Source organism: Stegodyphus dumicola, chromosome 9, assembly GCF_044657685.1.
Source record: "Stegodyphus dumicola isolate Sdum_Otavi_A_Nest chromosome 9, ASM4465768v1".
Lineage (NCBI taxonomy): Eukaryota > Metazoa > Arthropoda > Arachnida > Araneae > Eresidae > Stegodyphus > Stegodyphus dumicola.
In genome coordinates, this window is record NC_140776.1 from 84,212,550 (window position 1) to 84,224,872 (window position 12,323).

Sequence of the window (12,323 nt, forward strand, 5' to 3'; positions counted from 1 at the left end):
TAAAAAAAATTGACAATTTATGCACCCAAATCATCAAAACAACTTGACAGTTAAAAGGTTAAAAGATAAAGTAATGTTAGCAGATGAAAAGAAATATTTCATTAACTATATTTATTTTAATTGAATAGGGCTATCTAATTCTTGTTCAGAACCATGTGATTTCATTCTGTTGTGTAGAAAATTTTTTGGACTAAATATAAAAGAATTCTTGGTTTTAATTACTTTCATCATTTTTATATATATAAAATATCATTATTATATGCAGTTATTGCTTTATTAAATATACATGGAACCGTAATATACATCCACTTTGACATATGTCCGTCTTGGAATTTTTCCTGCTTGTGCACAAAAAATTTTTTTTTGATTATGACATTTGTTTGGAATAAGACTCAAGTTTGATGACTCATCGGTATACAACTGTTTGCTTCTTTTGAGACAATGCTATGACTCCCCCATGAGCATCTGTACACATGTTTCTAATATTAAGTAAAAAAACCTACTGTTAAACTCTGAATTTTCATTTGATTTGTTATCCTCATCCCTTTTTAATTTTTTGGAAATTAATAAACGATGGAAAAAAAAAGCTAACAAGAAAAGACAAGCAGTGAAAAAAAATTGTTAGCATCACTATGGTGGTGAAAAAAAGAGATTGCTAAAAAGTTTGAAGAAGGCATACATAGCTTGGACTTCGCTATTGCGTACCATATGTTGAGTACATTGGTCTCTATGAATGTATACAATATAATAACCAGAGACGCTATTATATTGGCTAATGTTGTGAAGGGGTTGAAATCGATTGCCAAACAAAGAGATTAGAGATGTTAGGGCATGTTGAAAAATTCCTTTTGATCTGGATGACAGGATAATGTTTATTTATGGTATATTTTCATTCGCTGCATTTGGTATTAAAAAATGTTATAATAATAATAGGATTTTTTATAAGAATGGATTACTTGCTTTCCATTTATTTCTTACTGTTAAAGTTTGCTTGGTATATAATCGAGGATCTAGAACAGATTAATGATATGTACTTGAGGTGTCACTGTATATGAATATTTGCATGGAATCATAGGTATTTTTTAAAGCACAATTTTCCTGAAGTTTTCTTGACTAAATCTTTTAATTGCTCCCTTCGGTTCCACTTTATTGAAATCTGGCTGTATACATTACTTTAAATATCAGTTTGCTTAGTACTAAATTTGGCTAATAATTGGGATGGATAAAATTTAATGATTTTTATTATTGCATGTGATTGCTAAAATTTTTTGCTCATTTGTAGGTTCTTCAGCAAGTGAAACTACTGGTCAGTGAACTTTGCAGGCTACATAACATACAAGAACCTATAGAGTTAAATAATCTACAGCCCACTGTAGTTGCACAGGTATGCAGTTTAACTTTCCTTACAATAAATATGCTTAGAACTATTGTTTGCATTTTTAAAATCATCTGCTATTATGTAATTAAGAACTTTATTAATTTTATTTTTCATGTCTAACCTCCACTTCCCTCCCAATATTTTTTATGAGTCAGATATGGGAGTTTGTACTCGGAATATACAAATGTGCAATTCAGTGTCATTTAAACTACCAGTCTTACTCATATATATAGTTCACACAGATTTAGCAAAAAATGTAGTGGAATAGGATTAAAGAAATATTTGTAAATTCTTAAATATATGAAGCATGTTTAAAGAACTAATAAATTTTTTAGATTTTTTGTCTTAAATTTGATTTTAAAATGTGCACTTTTCTTGTAAAAGGTCTTTTTTCTGGTACTTACTAAATAAGTAAAGTACATTCTTATTATATAAATTTCTTTGACATAATGCATAATCACTTACTTCAAATTATATTGAAAGGGAAAGATGAAATAAGCTAGAAATATAGATAGAAAGATGAAATCCAGTTCTGTCTACAAGAGCTGAAATTCTCAACTAATTTCGTAACAGAGTCACTTTTGAGATGCAGGTTAAAGGTAGAAAACAGTAGTTGTGTGTTTCCAATAAAAACGATCTCTTGGAATGGTCATTATCATTGAAGTGCAAGCTAGAAAAAATTGTACTATAGACAGATTTAGCCCGAGGAAACAGAAAGTCATTTTGCGCACCTTAGTTTCTTGGAAATTATCACTTTCGGCACAGTAATTCAAAGATAAAGTCCAAGCCCCTCGTGCTGGATGTTTGACAGCAAATTTACACTTCATACAAGCTTATATATAGTCTGTCTCTGCAATGTTACATTGAGAAATGAAATAAAATGAGAGATAAAATGACAATTTCTCTTTAAAATGAAAGGAATTTTTGCAAAAGAAAATAAATGATTTCTTTTTTGATATAGGCATAACATCTCCATTTTTTATTATTGAAACATAGGTATAATTAATTATTCTAAACTATATAACGTTAAAAATAACTTTTCATGAACTTCACAGAGATATTTTTTGATTTCATACACATGCAAAATAAGTAAATGAAAATAGAAAGTAATAAATAAATAAGTAAAAGTTTCAGATTTATCATCAAAACATAATAGCTAACTGCTTAACCAGAGAGTAGAAAAGCTAATAAGTTTCTAACTTAATAAAAATTCACTCAGATACTTCATTACAATTAAATCATAAATACATTTTATATTGATAGAAATCACGTGTCCTTGTATTTGTTTGAGCTTTTATCTCTGTGTGCTTTCATCCATACAGGTATTTTCATATGAGCAGTTACCATAGTGGGGTTATTTTTGTGGGTCTCTGTTATATACGCTTTCATCTAATGGGCTTTTTTTTCCAGGGAATTATGTTCATGATCTCTCTCGCCTTTTTGTACATTTAGTATTGAAAATGTTCTTTACAGTGGCAACCCTTTTCCAGTTTTTGTTTTGCTTGCAAGAGAAGAATAGAATACCATGTTAAGACTTGATAGGGCAGACTGGGATTTCTTAACCCTTGCAGAGTTCACAGAAAAAAATGGTAAACAATGTGCCTAGTAATGATGCAGTAAAAGCCCTTGAAGGTATAATTTTTTAGGTAATTATACTTTCTATACATTTGACATCAGCAAGGCTCTCAAAACATTCAAAAATCATGGTAGAATTATGAGTTATAGGAATCATTGAAACAGTAGAGAAAAAGCCATAGCAAATGCAGTAAAACGGAAAAGCAAGAGGGATTTGGGGATATCCTTATGTGTCGTCAATAAAACCCTCTACAATTAGTAAGAGAGTATGGGTGTGTGCAGAATATATAACCACTCACTTTTGTTTCTGTAAAGAGATGAACGAATGAATAACACCATAGATGAAATAGTAAATGCTGTTTGTGAGATATTTGCTGCAATTTCTAGTGGCAGGAAACTACCCATTGTGTACTACTTACCCCCCCCCCCAAGTTATACTCTAAAAAAATTCCAATGGCCTTGAACCTTTCCAACTTGGAGCTATGTAATGGCATTTTTAGAACTTTTTAACTAAAGAAGAGTTTTATTACAGACATGTAGGTCTAACACAGGTTCAGATGGTGTCTGTTATGAAATGGTAAAGCATCTCTCCTGTGGGTCAGTGGCTGCCCTTCTTGCATTTTACTTCTTTGTATGAGATATGTATGTGTATATTTAATTATGGCAAAGCACACTAGGGCTATCTGCCTAAGGGAGGGGATGCCTTCGTGGAGGACTTTCTAAGGGAAACTGGCTCGTATACACGTTACATATGGGGAAAACCACGAAAACACCCATGCAGCCAGCCCGTTTGCGGGATTCGAACCTCGGACCGAACTACCAGTGTTCAGAGACTTTACCGCTCCGCCGCTGGTGGGCCCTTTGTATGAGATAAAAGGAAGTATTGTAATAGCTTAAAATTTTGGGTATCATATTTCAATGGAAATATCTATTTAGACAATTTACAAGTCTATTTGAATGTTTTTTTTTTTTTTTTTTTTTTTTTTTTGTGTGTGTGTGTGTGTGTGTGCGTGTGACTTCTGTACATACAAACAGAATAAATGATTCTGTTTTCTCAAAATGGATTGGATTCAGAAGTGCGATGATGTCTGTGCATACATATGCATGTATCTCTCACAACACAAAGACAATTCTCTGTAGAACATTGAAATTTTGTGTATGGAACTGCTGTAACATCTAGATAGTGGTGCATCTCCCATTGCAATCAGTAGTACCAAATGTATATATATATATATATATAGTATATATAATGTATAGCCACCCCCAGCCCTTACCTGGGAAGTCCTTGCCTGGCATTTATTTTTGCAGTTGTTCAGTGTAGTATACTTCTAATTACAGAAATGTTTTAAATTGCAGAATTTCAGAAATTTTCATGCTTTGCCAATGCCAAATAAAAAAAATGACAAATAATGAAATCTATGTTTTAATGTGATCTCATAAATAGAATAGTTATGTAAAAATAAAATTGGAAGAAATTTGACTCTCATACGAAAAAAATTGATCAGGATATCTAATTTCAAAATTTGCAGATTATCATTTATTTTAAACTTGCCTTAAGAAAGTTAAAATAATTTGAGGAAATAGGTTTATTCGAAGTGTAACAAAAAGTGTGCATAATTTAATAGGCTGTATAATGAAGTCATGTTGTTTCCATGTTGGATTTTTATAATTAAGTATGGAAGGAGCATATTTCCAGTGCATGGAAGAAAGCTGTTGTCATTCCCATAGCTAAGCCTGTAGAAATACTCAAAACATCCCTGTGTGGGCCTATTGCACTTTGAATAAAAAATGAGTTGCATTTGTGAGCTGTTTTTTTTGGGGGGGGAGAAATGGTAAACTGCTACATAGTCTGTTACTTGGAAAAGAATTGTGGCAGCAATTCTATAACATTAGCCTTATAAGAATGGTATCTGCAAAGCATTTGTCTAAAGAAACTATCCAACATTTCTCTTTTTTAACATTCAAAAGCATGAGGTATGTCATTTTGCATGAAGTACGCAAGTGGCTTGCACAGCACCCTGCTCATTTTTATTAATTTTTATATTTAAACCGATTTTGGAAATTCAATGCATCTCTTTATTGTTACAATTAATCAGTACTGATTAGTCTGTGATTTTAGCTGATTGTATAACTTTGTTCCTTTGTCCCCTCTTTTTTTCATAACATAATAAAATGTCATAAGTCTATTATTTTAGTTGTTTTTAGAATTTTATCCTGTCATTTAGTAATATATTTGGCATATCATTAACCTTTTAGGTTATGTGCTAGGAATCTACTAAATTTTATTTTTATTAATACTTGAGTGTTTAAAAAATGAGTAGATCTCAAATATTAATTTTAAAGTAAAATTTCTGCTTCAGGATTTGTGCTTTAGAAACTATAAGAAAAAAATACAAAATACTTTCTTAATTTCCTCTGTAGATATCTGAAGATGAATTAGAAAGTAATTCAGAAGACGATGAAGAGACTGAAGATGATATTCACATTGAGATGGAAGAAGACACTAGGTAACTATTCACAGTTTTGGCTGTAATATTTTTCAGTTATATAAAACCAGGAGTTCAGAAGTTTCAACTATTTTGATAGATTTAATGATGAAAATTTATTAATATTTCTTCTGTTATTGGGACCGGATTCAGAAATGTATGTATGTGCACACACACACATAAATGAATATGTATATAACTATATGCATATGTACACTCATTTCTGAATCCAGTCCCGATAACAGAAGAGTACCAGATAAAATGTATATCAAGTGTTTAATATGTGAACATTTAGTCACAAATTATTTTTCAGTCCTGAAAAAAGCAAAGATGAGGGAATTAGCAGTGAGCACACGGCCACACTTGAAAGGCTACGCCAAAATCAGCGTCAAGATTATCTAAGAGGCTCTGTTTCAGGTTCCGTACAAGCAACTGATCGTTTAATGAAAGAATTACGTGAAGTTTATCGTTCTGAAAGCTTTAAAAAAGGTATTGCTTTTTCATAAATTTTATAAATTATTTTAGTCTATATATTAATGTCTTTGTTGTCCTGGGTGGCCAGTAGCTAGCAGAGCTTAATTGCTGTTCTGTACTTTGGGATATGGAATGAAATCCTACGTAAGGCTTGGTTGTTTCTGTATGTCTTTCTCCCCTCTTTTAATTTTTGTAAGAAGTGTGCCATGCTTTCAGTAATGAAACAAATAAATGACTGATGGGTTTGGGTCATTGTCATCAAATGTGTTTGTGTCCAACTTTTTGAAGAGGGGTTGACTATCGTTTAATCAACTAATTTCTAGTTGTGTTCTGTAAATTTTAGTCTATTTTATTTTTCACTTTCAAGATGTTTTTCTGGAAAATGTTCAGAAACCTTTTCCCCCTTTCTTTTTAATTTTGCAGTTTCTGCCCATGTTATGTCAATATTCTAATCTTCAGCTTCTTTTAAATTACCCTCTTGATACTTAGAATACTCAAGATACTAATAGATCGAATAGTAGTCAAGATGCCAAAAGATCAAGCTGTTTTTCATTAATAACAGATGGAAAAGTATCATGAAATGAATGGACGAAAAATTGAAGCTGTAAATCCCAAGTTAATGTTTTAATTAGACAGTCAGATTCCCTTAGTCCGTGCCAGTTCTGAGTCGGCTGTTAGTTGCCCACCGAAGCGGTCACTCCGAGCTTTGTGCCCAGTGCCCAAGTTAATGTCTTAAAAATTTATCATTTAAAGGAGATATATCTATAATATATAAGCATGTAGTTACAAAAAAGGGGTTCTTCTACTGAATTTTAAAGTAATTTTATTTTAGTTAGGGATTTTTAAAATATGACCTTGTTCTTGCACCAATTACTTAATTTTCATCTTCTTTTCGTTTATTGCTCTTTTGAAATGGAAAATATAGAATGACATCTGCATCTTGAGAAATTCCTGATGGTTTTACAAATCTTACCCTTAAAATTTCAGAAAGTTCTTTTCTTGTTTTATGTATATAAGGTTGCAAATCAATGTTTGCTGTTAAAAGCAAAGGCAGAATATTTCGTAAAAAATCACAAATATAATTTGGTGATAGATGATTGTACCTTTTTTTTAATGTTTTGCATACTCTTCTTCATTTTCATTATTACAGTTACAAGGTCCAAAATTTTGATGCCCAATATCCAGAATGATCTAATATCTGGACCTCCAAGCTTCCACCCAAAAACAGTAGTACAATACTTAAGTTGCTTCTACAAAAAATTCAAAAAGTTTTTTTTTTTCTAATGTCATATACAGTTGACTTTCCAATGCCATACTCCTCGCATAATTTTGAGATGGATATGCCTTTATCCATTTTTTGCAGCAATTCCACTTTTTGTTTAACAGACATCGAAACATGGTTTCGCTTTGCAAATCCTTTGGCAGCTCCAGAATTGGAAACTCCTTTCGACATTATTGTTCTTTATTTCATAAATTACGGTTTCATATTTTTAATTTTATAATTTCTGCATGCCATCTTACCAGATTTAAACTGATGATCTATAATCCGGAAAAATCGATAATCTGGAATCGCCGAAGTCCCGACAAGTCCTGATTAGACTTTTGACTGTATCATAAAAGCCCAAAGGTCTTAAGTAGTATGTTTATTGAACATTAATAAACTAATATCAGCATAATTAAATAACTAATACCGTAAAACTATCATAAAGTACATAAACATAAAACTATGATCATATGACGCTATCAGTTAATCAGCTAATAAAATTTAGCAATATTGTATTAAAATTGGGCTGTAATTTGTTTTTGCAAAACTCAATTAACACAAAACTGAGTTTGTGACTTGTAACTTCTTTTCAGCTGGTAAGCCGCTACTTAAGTTTTCACCAGTAGATCTAAAACACGTGCCAACAACCATTCGAAAAATAAAAAGAATGGTGTTAAAATTTGATGCAAAAGCAAAATTTAAAGTTATAAAAACATTTAGCAGAAGTAGCAATAGAGCTCCCTAAGGTTATATACTGTGCAGACGTTGAAGACAAAAGTTTTAAACTTAACCAATTTATTAACAATATATATAAAAATACAATAAATAAATTTGATCAATATCAGAAACTTAAAGAGTGTAACATTATCGTTGTCAGATTACACTTAGTTGACTATTCTTTAAACCCTTTTTCCTTTAAAGAATATTACACTATTAATGATACAGTAAATATTTTACCTGATCTTTAAATACTGGCATTCAATATGCGAAAAACATATCACAGAACAGAAACTACACGGTTATTATGAAATTCACTATCAATAAGTCCATGCTTTGTGGTCAGGAAGGCACCTGAAAAATGAAACTAAATCCTTGAGTGCAGTTAAACTGGCAAAAGCCGCTCACAGTAGTCACACACGAGAGATCACAGCTTGGAAAAACATCGCCGCTAATCCTGGAGAAACACTTGTAGTAAAGATGCCGCCCACGGCAGTTGCTCACCAGAAATCACAGGTTGGAATCTATTGCCGCCGAACCGTAGAAACAGGATGCCATCCACGGCAGTCCCTCACATCATAGCCGCTTTTCAGAATCCAGGAAAAGTCATCTTTGGACCAGAACCACTGCACTTATCGCTGGATAGCATGCATCGCAATATTGTCTTGCAACAGGGGCTGGAAACAGCACACCAAGGAGCAATGCAACTGGAACCAGAAGGAATAAGCCAGAGCGACACGAGACACTTATACCTGAAGTAGACATGACGTCATCTCACGGCAACCAGTCAGCTATGGACACGACTCAGCTTTCCAGATGACGTAACATCAAGTTTTGTTTTTGCATCTTAATTAGGCTGTAACAGTATGTTCTTAATACACACAGTGGCAGTGAAAAAATGAAGTAGAAGTAATTGCTATATCTCTTTAAAATAAGAACTAAACCTTATGTAAAAGTTAGAATTATTTCAAGGAGGAGAGAGGATGCAGAAAAAGGGTTACGATAGGTCATATTTTCCAACAAAATTCAACAAATATCACACCCATAGGCGAAAAAATAAAAAGTGACTTTTAAGTCATGCAGTTCAAATTTAGGAGAAACGAAAAAAAAAAGGTCCTTGCAGGTGCAGAAAGTCCAAAATTAAGTTGGGGGATCGAACCCACAATCTCGATCTACGGAGAAAACTTGCTCCGCTCTTTACCACTGGGCTATGATCGCTCGTATAGAAGTTCTCGGAAAAGCTATATAGTTTGTCACATGATTAACTCTCATTTTCGGTGAAGTCGATGAGTCTCCTCGCTGCTTTAAATCGGCCCGTAATTTCTCGACTGGAATTTTGTATTCTGAATTTTTTCAAAAATAACAATCCAATTAAATAAATTTCAACTGTACTTAATTTAGCAAATCTCAGTTTTCACAACTACAGTAGTGCTGATGTGTTTTCTGATATATTAAAAAAACCAATATAAAATTGTCAATAATTCATATACTGTTAAATAACAATAAAATTAATATACATTAATTCCAAACATAGTTAATTTTTGTTGGATTTTACATTCAAAAATGTTAAAACATGACCAACGGATAACAGTAAAAAGATTTTCAGTATTTTCTATGCTATTGCATTTATTTCAACAATTATGCTATTTGTTATGAGTAATCATTAGGAACTAACACCATAACATACACATGAGTTAAAATGCATGACAAGGAAGACAATGTATCAACTTTTAACAAAATCAACTACTTAGGATAAGTCACTGCCTTAATGTAAAAATCAAGATACTTACCCCGTTTGATGACTTGTTAGATGAAGATTCACTGACACTATATCTATTCTATACGATCTTCGGAATCACAAGATTCCCACAAGCACAGAATTAATGTGATCAACTTTTGTAGAACGTACTGACTTCCTTCACAACATGGAACTTTTACGTTATAACTTAAAAATCAGGATGATTTTTTATGAAGAAAACTTGTTGTGCAAAACTGTGGTGGTTCTCTAAAATATTGCTTAGATCAAATGAAGAAACTGGAATTTGTATGATTACAACACAAAAATCAGGATGATTTTTGATGAAAAAAACTTGTTGTGCAGAACCGTGGCGGTTCTCTAAAATATCACTTAGATCAAACGAAAAAACTGGAATTCTTATGATTACAAGAACACAAAAATCAGGATGATTTTGGTTCCGTCGACTTATGTAGATCAACATCCGAACTTGAGCAGATTTCTAAACAGCACAGAATCATGAAGGTGCTGTCAAAACTTCACTGAATCAAGATGTTTAATTCAAAACTGCAAACCTCATAGAATCAGGATGATTCTACTCAACTGTGTCGAATTCAAGCATCACTTCTTCGTTTGACTAGCGGGCCTTTTTAAAATCCCACTGCTGCTGCTACCCGTTGTACCATAGTTGTATTTCCTTCAAATAAACAAGACCTGTTGTAGGCTAAATACTTACTTCTACAGTCAAAAGTCTTTAATCCGGACTCGTCAGGACTTCGGTTTTTCCGGATTATAGATCATCAATTTAAATCTGGCAAGATGGCATGCAGAAATTATAAATTAAAAATATGTAATCGTAATTTATGAAATAAAGAGCAATTATGATCTAAAGGGTACCAAAATTAAAAAAAAAGCTTAATATGTATTTGTTTACTTTATTAAATATTTCTTTCAACGCATGCGTAAAGCATACATTATGCATAGTCGAAATTAGAAAATTGCAACCAGAAAACTATTTGATGTGTATTCATGATATTTATAATGACGAGGAATTTGATTTAAATCATATCAAAGACGAAGTACATCGAGATGAAAAACTACATTTAGTAAGAAATTATAAGCCGAATAAAATAAAAACACCTGCCCTGAAGATAAGGATAGTGCTAACAGATCAACTTCCAGTTCATTGCGTGCTGCGACTCCCCCCCCAAAGGATATGCCTTTATCCATTTTTTGCAGCAGTTCCACTTTTTTTGACGGACATCAAAACATGCTTTCGTTTTGTAGATCCTTTGGCAGCCCCAGAATCGGAAATTCTTTTTGAAATAATCGAAAGTTCAAGCTTACTTTTATAAAATTGCTCTAACAGTCTGCAAAAAATAATAAGCTGGACCCAATTTGAAAATTAAGGAACAACACAATTTGCAACATTTACTGAAATAGATAATTAGATAATTTTAGCACTATGCGTTTACGCATGCGCAGAAAGTTTTTAGCTTTGAGGTCCGGATTATAGATCATTCCGGATTTTGAATGTCCGGATTAAAGACTTTTGATGGTATATACAACTATGTGTACGGATTACATTTTAGAAAAACTTTGAAATACGTTTTCATTACAGTAGAGTGCGCAAACCAGCGTCCGCTCTTTTACATCTCAATCTCTTTTTACCCCCACCTGCAACCAGAGGGAAAATCTACTCCCCTCTTCCGGCTGAGGCGAGAAGAGGGTTGTCTGTCCCTTTTAGGGCGGGTGACCAAGTGTTGTTCAGAGAAGGGGAATGTTACAATGCAGTACTATATTTATCTTGCATGAAAATTCGTACATCATTTCGTTTATAACATGTTTATGTTTTCGCGATTTTTTTCAGCAATGAAGCAAGCCAGATCTAAACATCTGCATTAGCAGTATCTTGGTTTTATTGAAAGATGTTGTCATTGTTACTGCAAATACCAAAAAAGGCCATCTGTAAATTGAAGCATATCATTTAATAAAAACTGAAGACGGCTAGTTTTTTTATGTGCATGTGTGTAAAAAAACAAATCTGAGTATATGTAAATTTCCTTTATGTTGCTATAGAACATGTTTTATTATTTATTTATTTATTTATTTATTTGTGGAGGGGTTCAAGATGTTGGAAAAGCATGTAAATCGGAAATCTCTCTGAGTTATGTTATTCCAACTTAAAAAGATACTTGATGAGCTTTTATGAGAGAAATCAAGTGGTCTTTTGCAATAACAGTGAAGCTTTATATAAAAGTGTTGTGAATCATTTAATCCTGTGTAAAAGTTTCTACCTTGGATAATTTTTTATGTATTGTTTCTCTAGGAGTATTCACTGTGGAGCTTGTAAATGATAGTCTCTATGAATGGAATGTGAAATTATTGAAAGTTGACCCAGATAGTCCACTTCACAATGATTTAAATCTTCTGAAAGATAAAGAGGGAAAAGATAGCATTTTATTAAATATTATGTTCAAGGTATTTTTAATTTTTTATTCTTTTATCTAACTATTCCTTAAAAAAATCAAATCAAATCATACAAAAACAATTGTTTGAGTTTTCTATTTACTTCTACGAAATGTATAAATTACATTGATGTTCAAAATTGTTTAAGTTATTGAAATTGAATTTTAATTTTATATCAAATTAATAAAATTTTTAGTATCACTTTATGTGACTTAATAACTTAAA

At 32.1% G+C, this 12,323-nt stretch overlaps 1 protein-coding gene across 2 annotated transcripts in view; it reads left to right on the plus strand.

Moving 5' to 3' along the window:
- Nucleotides 1-12,323, plus strand: part of LOC118179475 (ubiquitin-conjugating enzyme E2 Q1) — a 92,969-nt gene that overhangs the window by 23,121 nt on the left and 57,525 nt on the right. For both annotated transcript variants that reach the window (XM_085823704.1, XM_085823705.1), the window contains exons 3-6: nt 1,283-1,384; nt 5,375-5,460; nt 5,753-5,928; nt 11,959-12,110. In XM_085823704.1, coding sequence (XP_085679830.1) covers nt 1,283-1,384; nt 5,375-5,460; nt 5,753-5,928; nt 11,959-12,110 — 516 coding nt within the window. The remainder of the gene's footprint in view (nt 1-1,282; nt 1,385-5,374; nt 5,461-5,752; nt 5,929-11,958; nt 12,111-12,323) is intronic.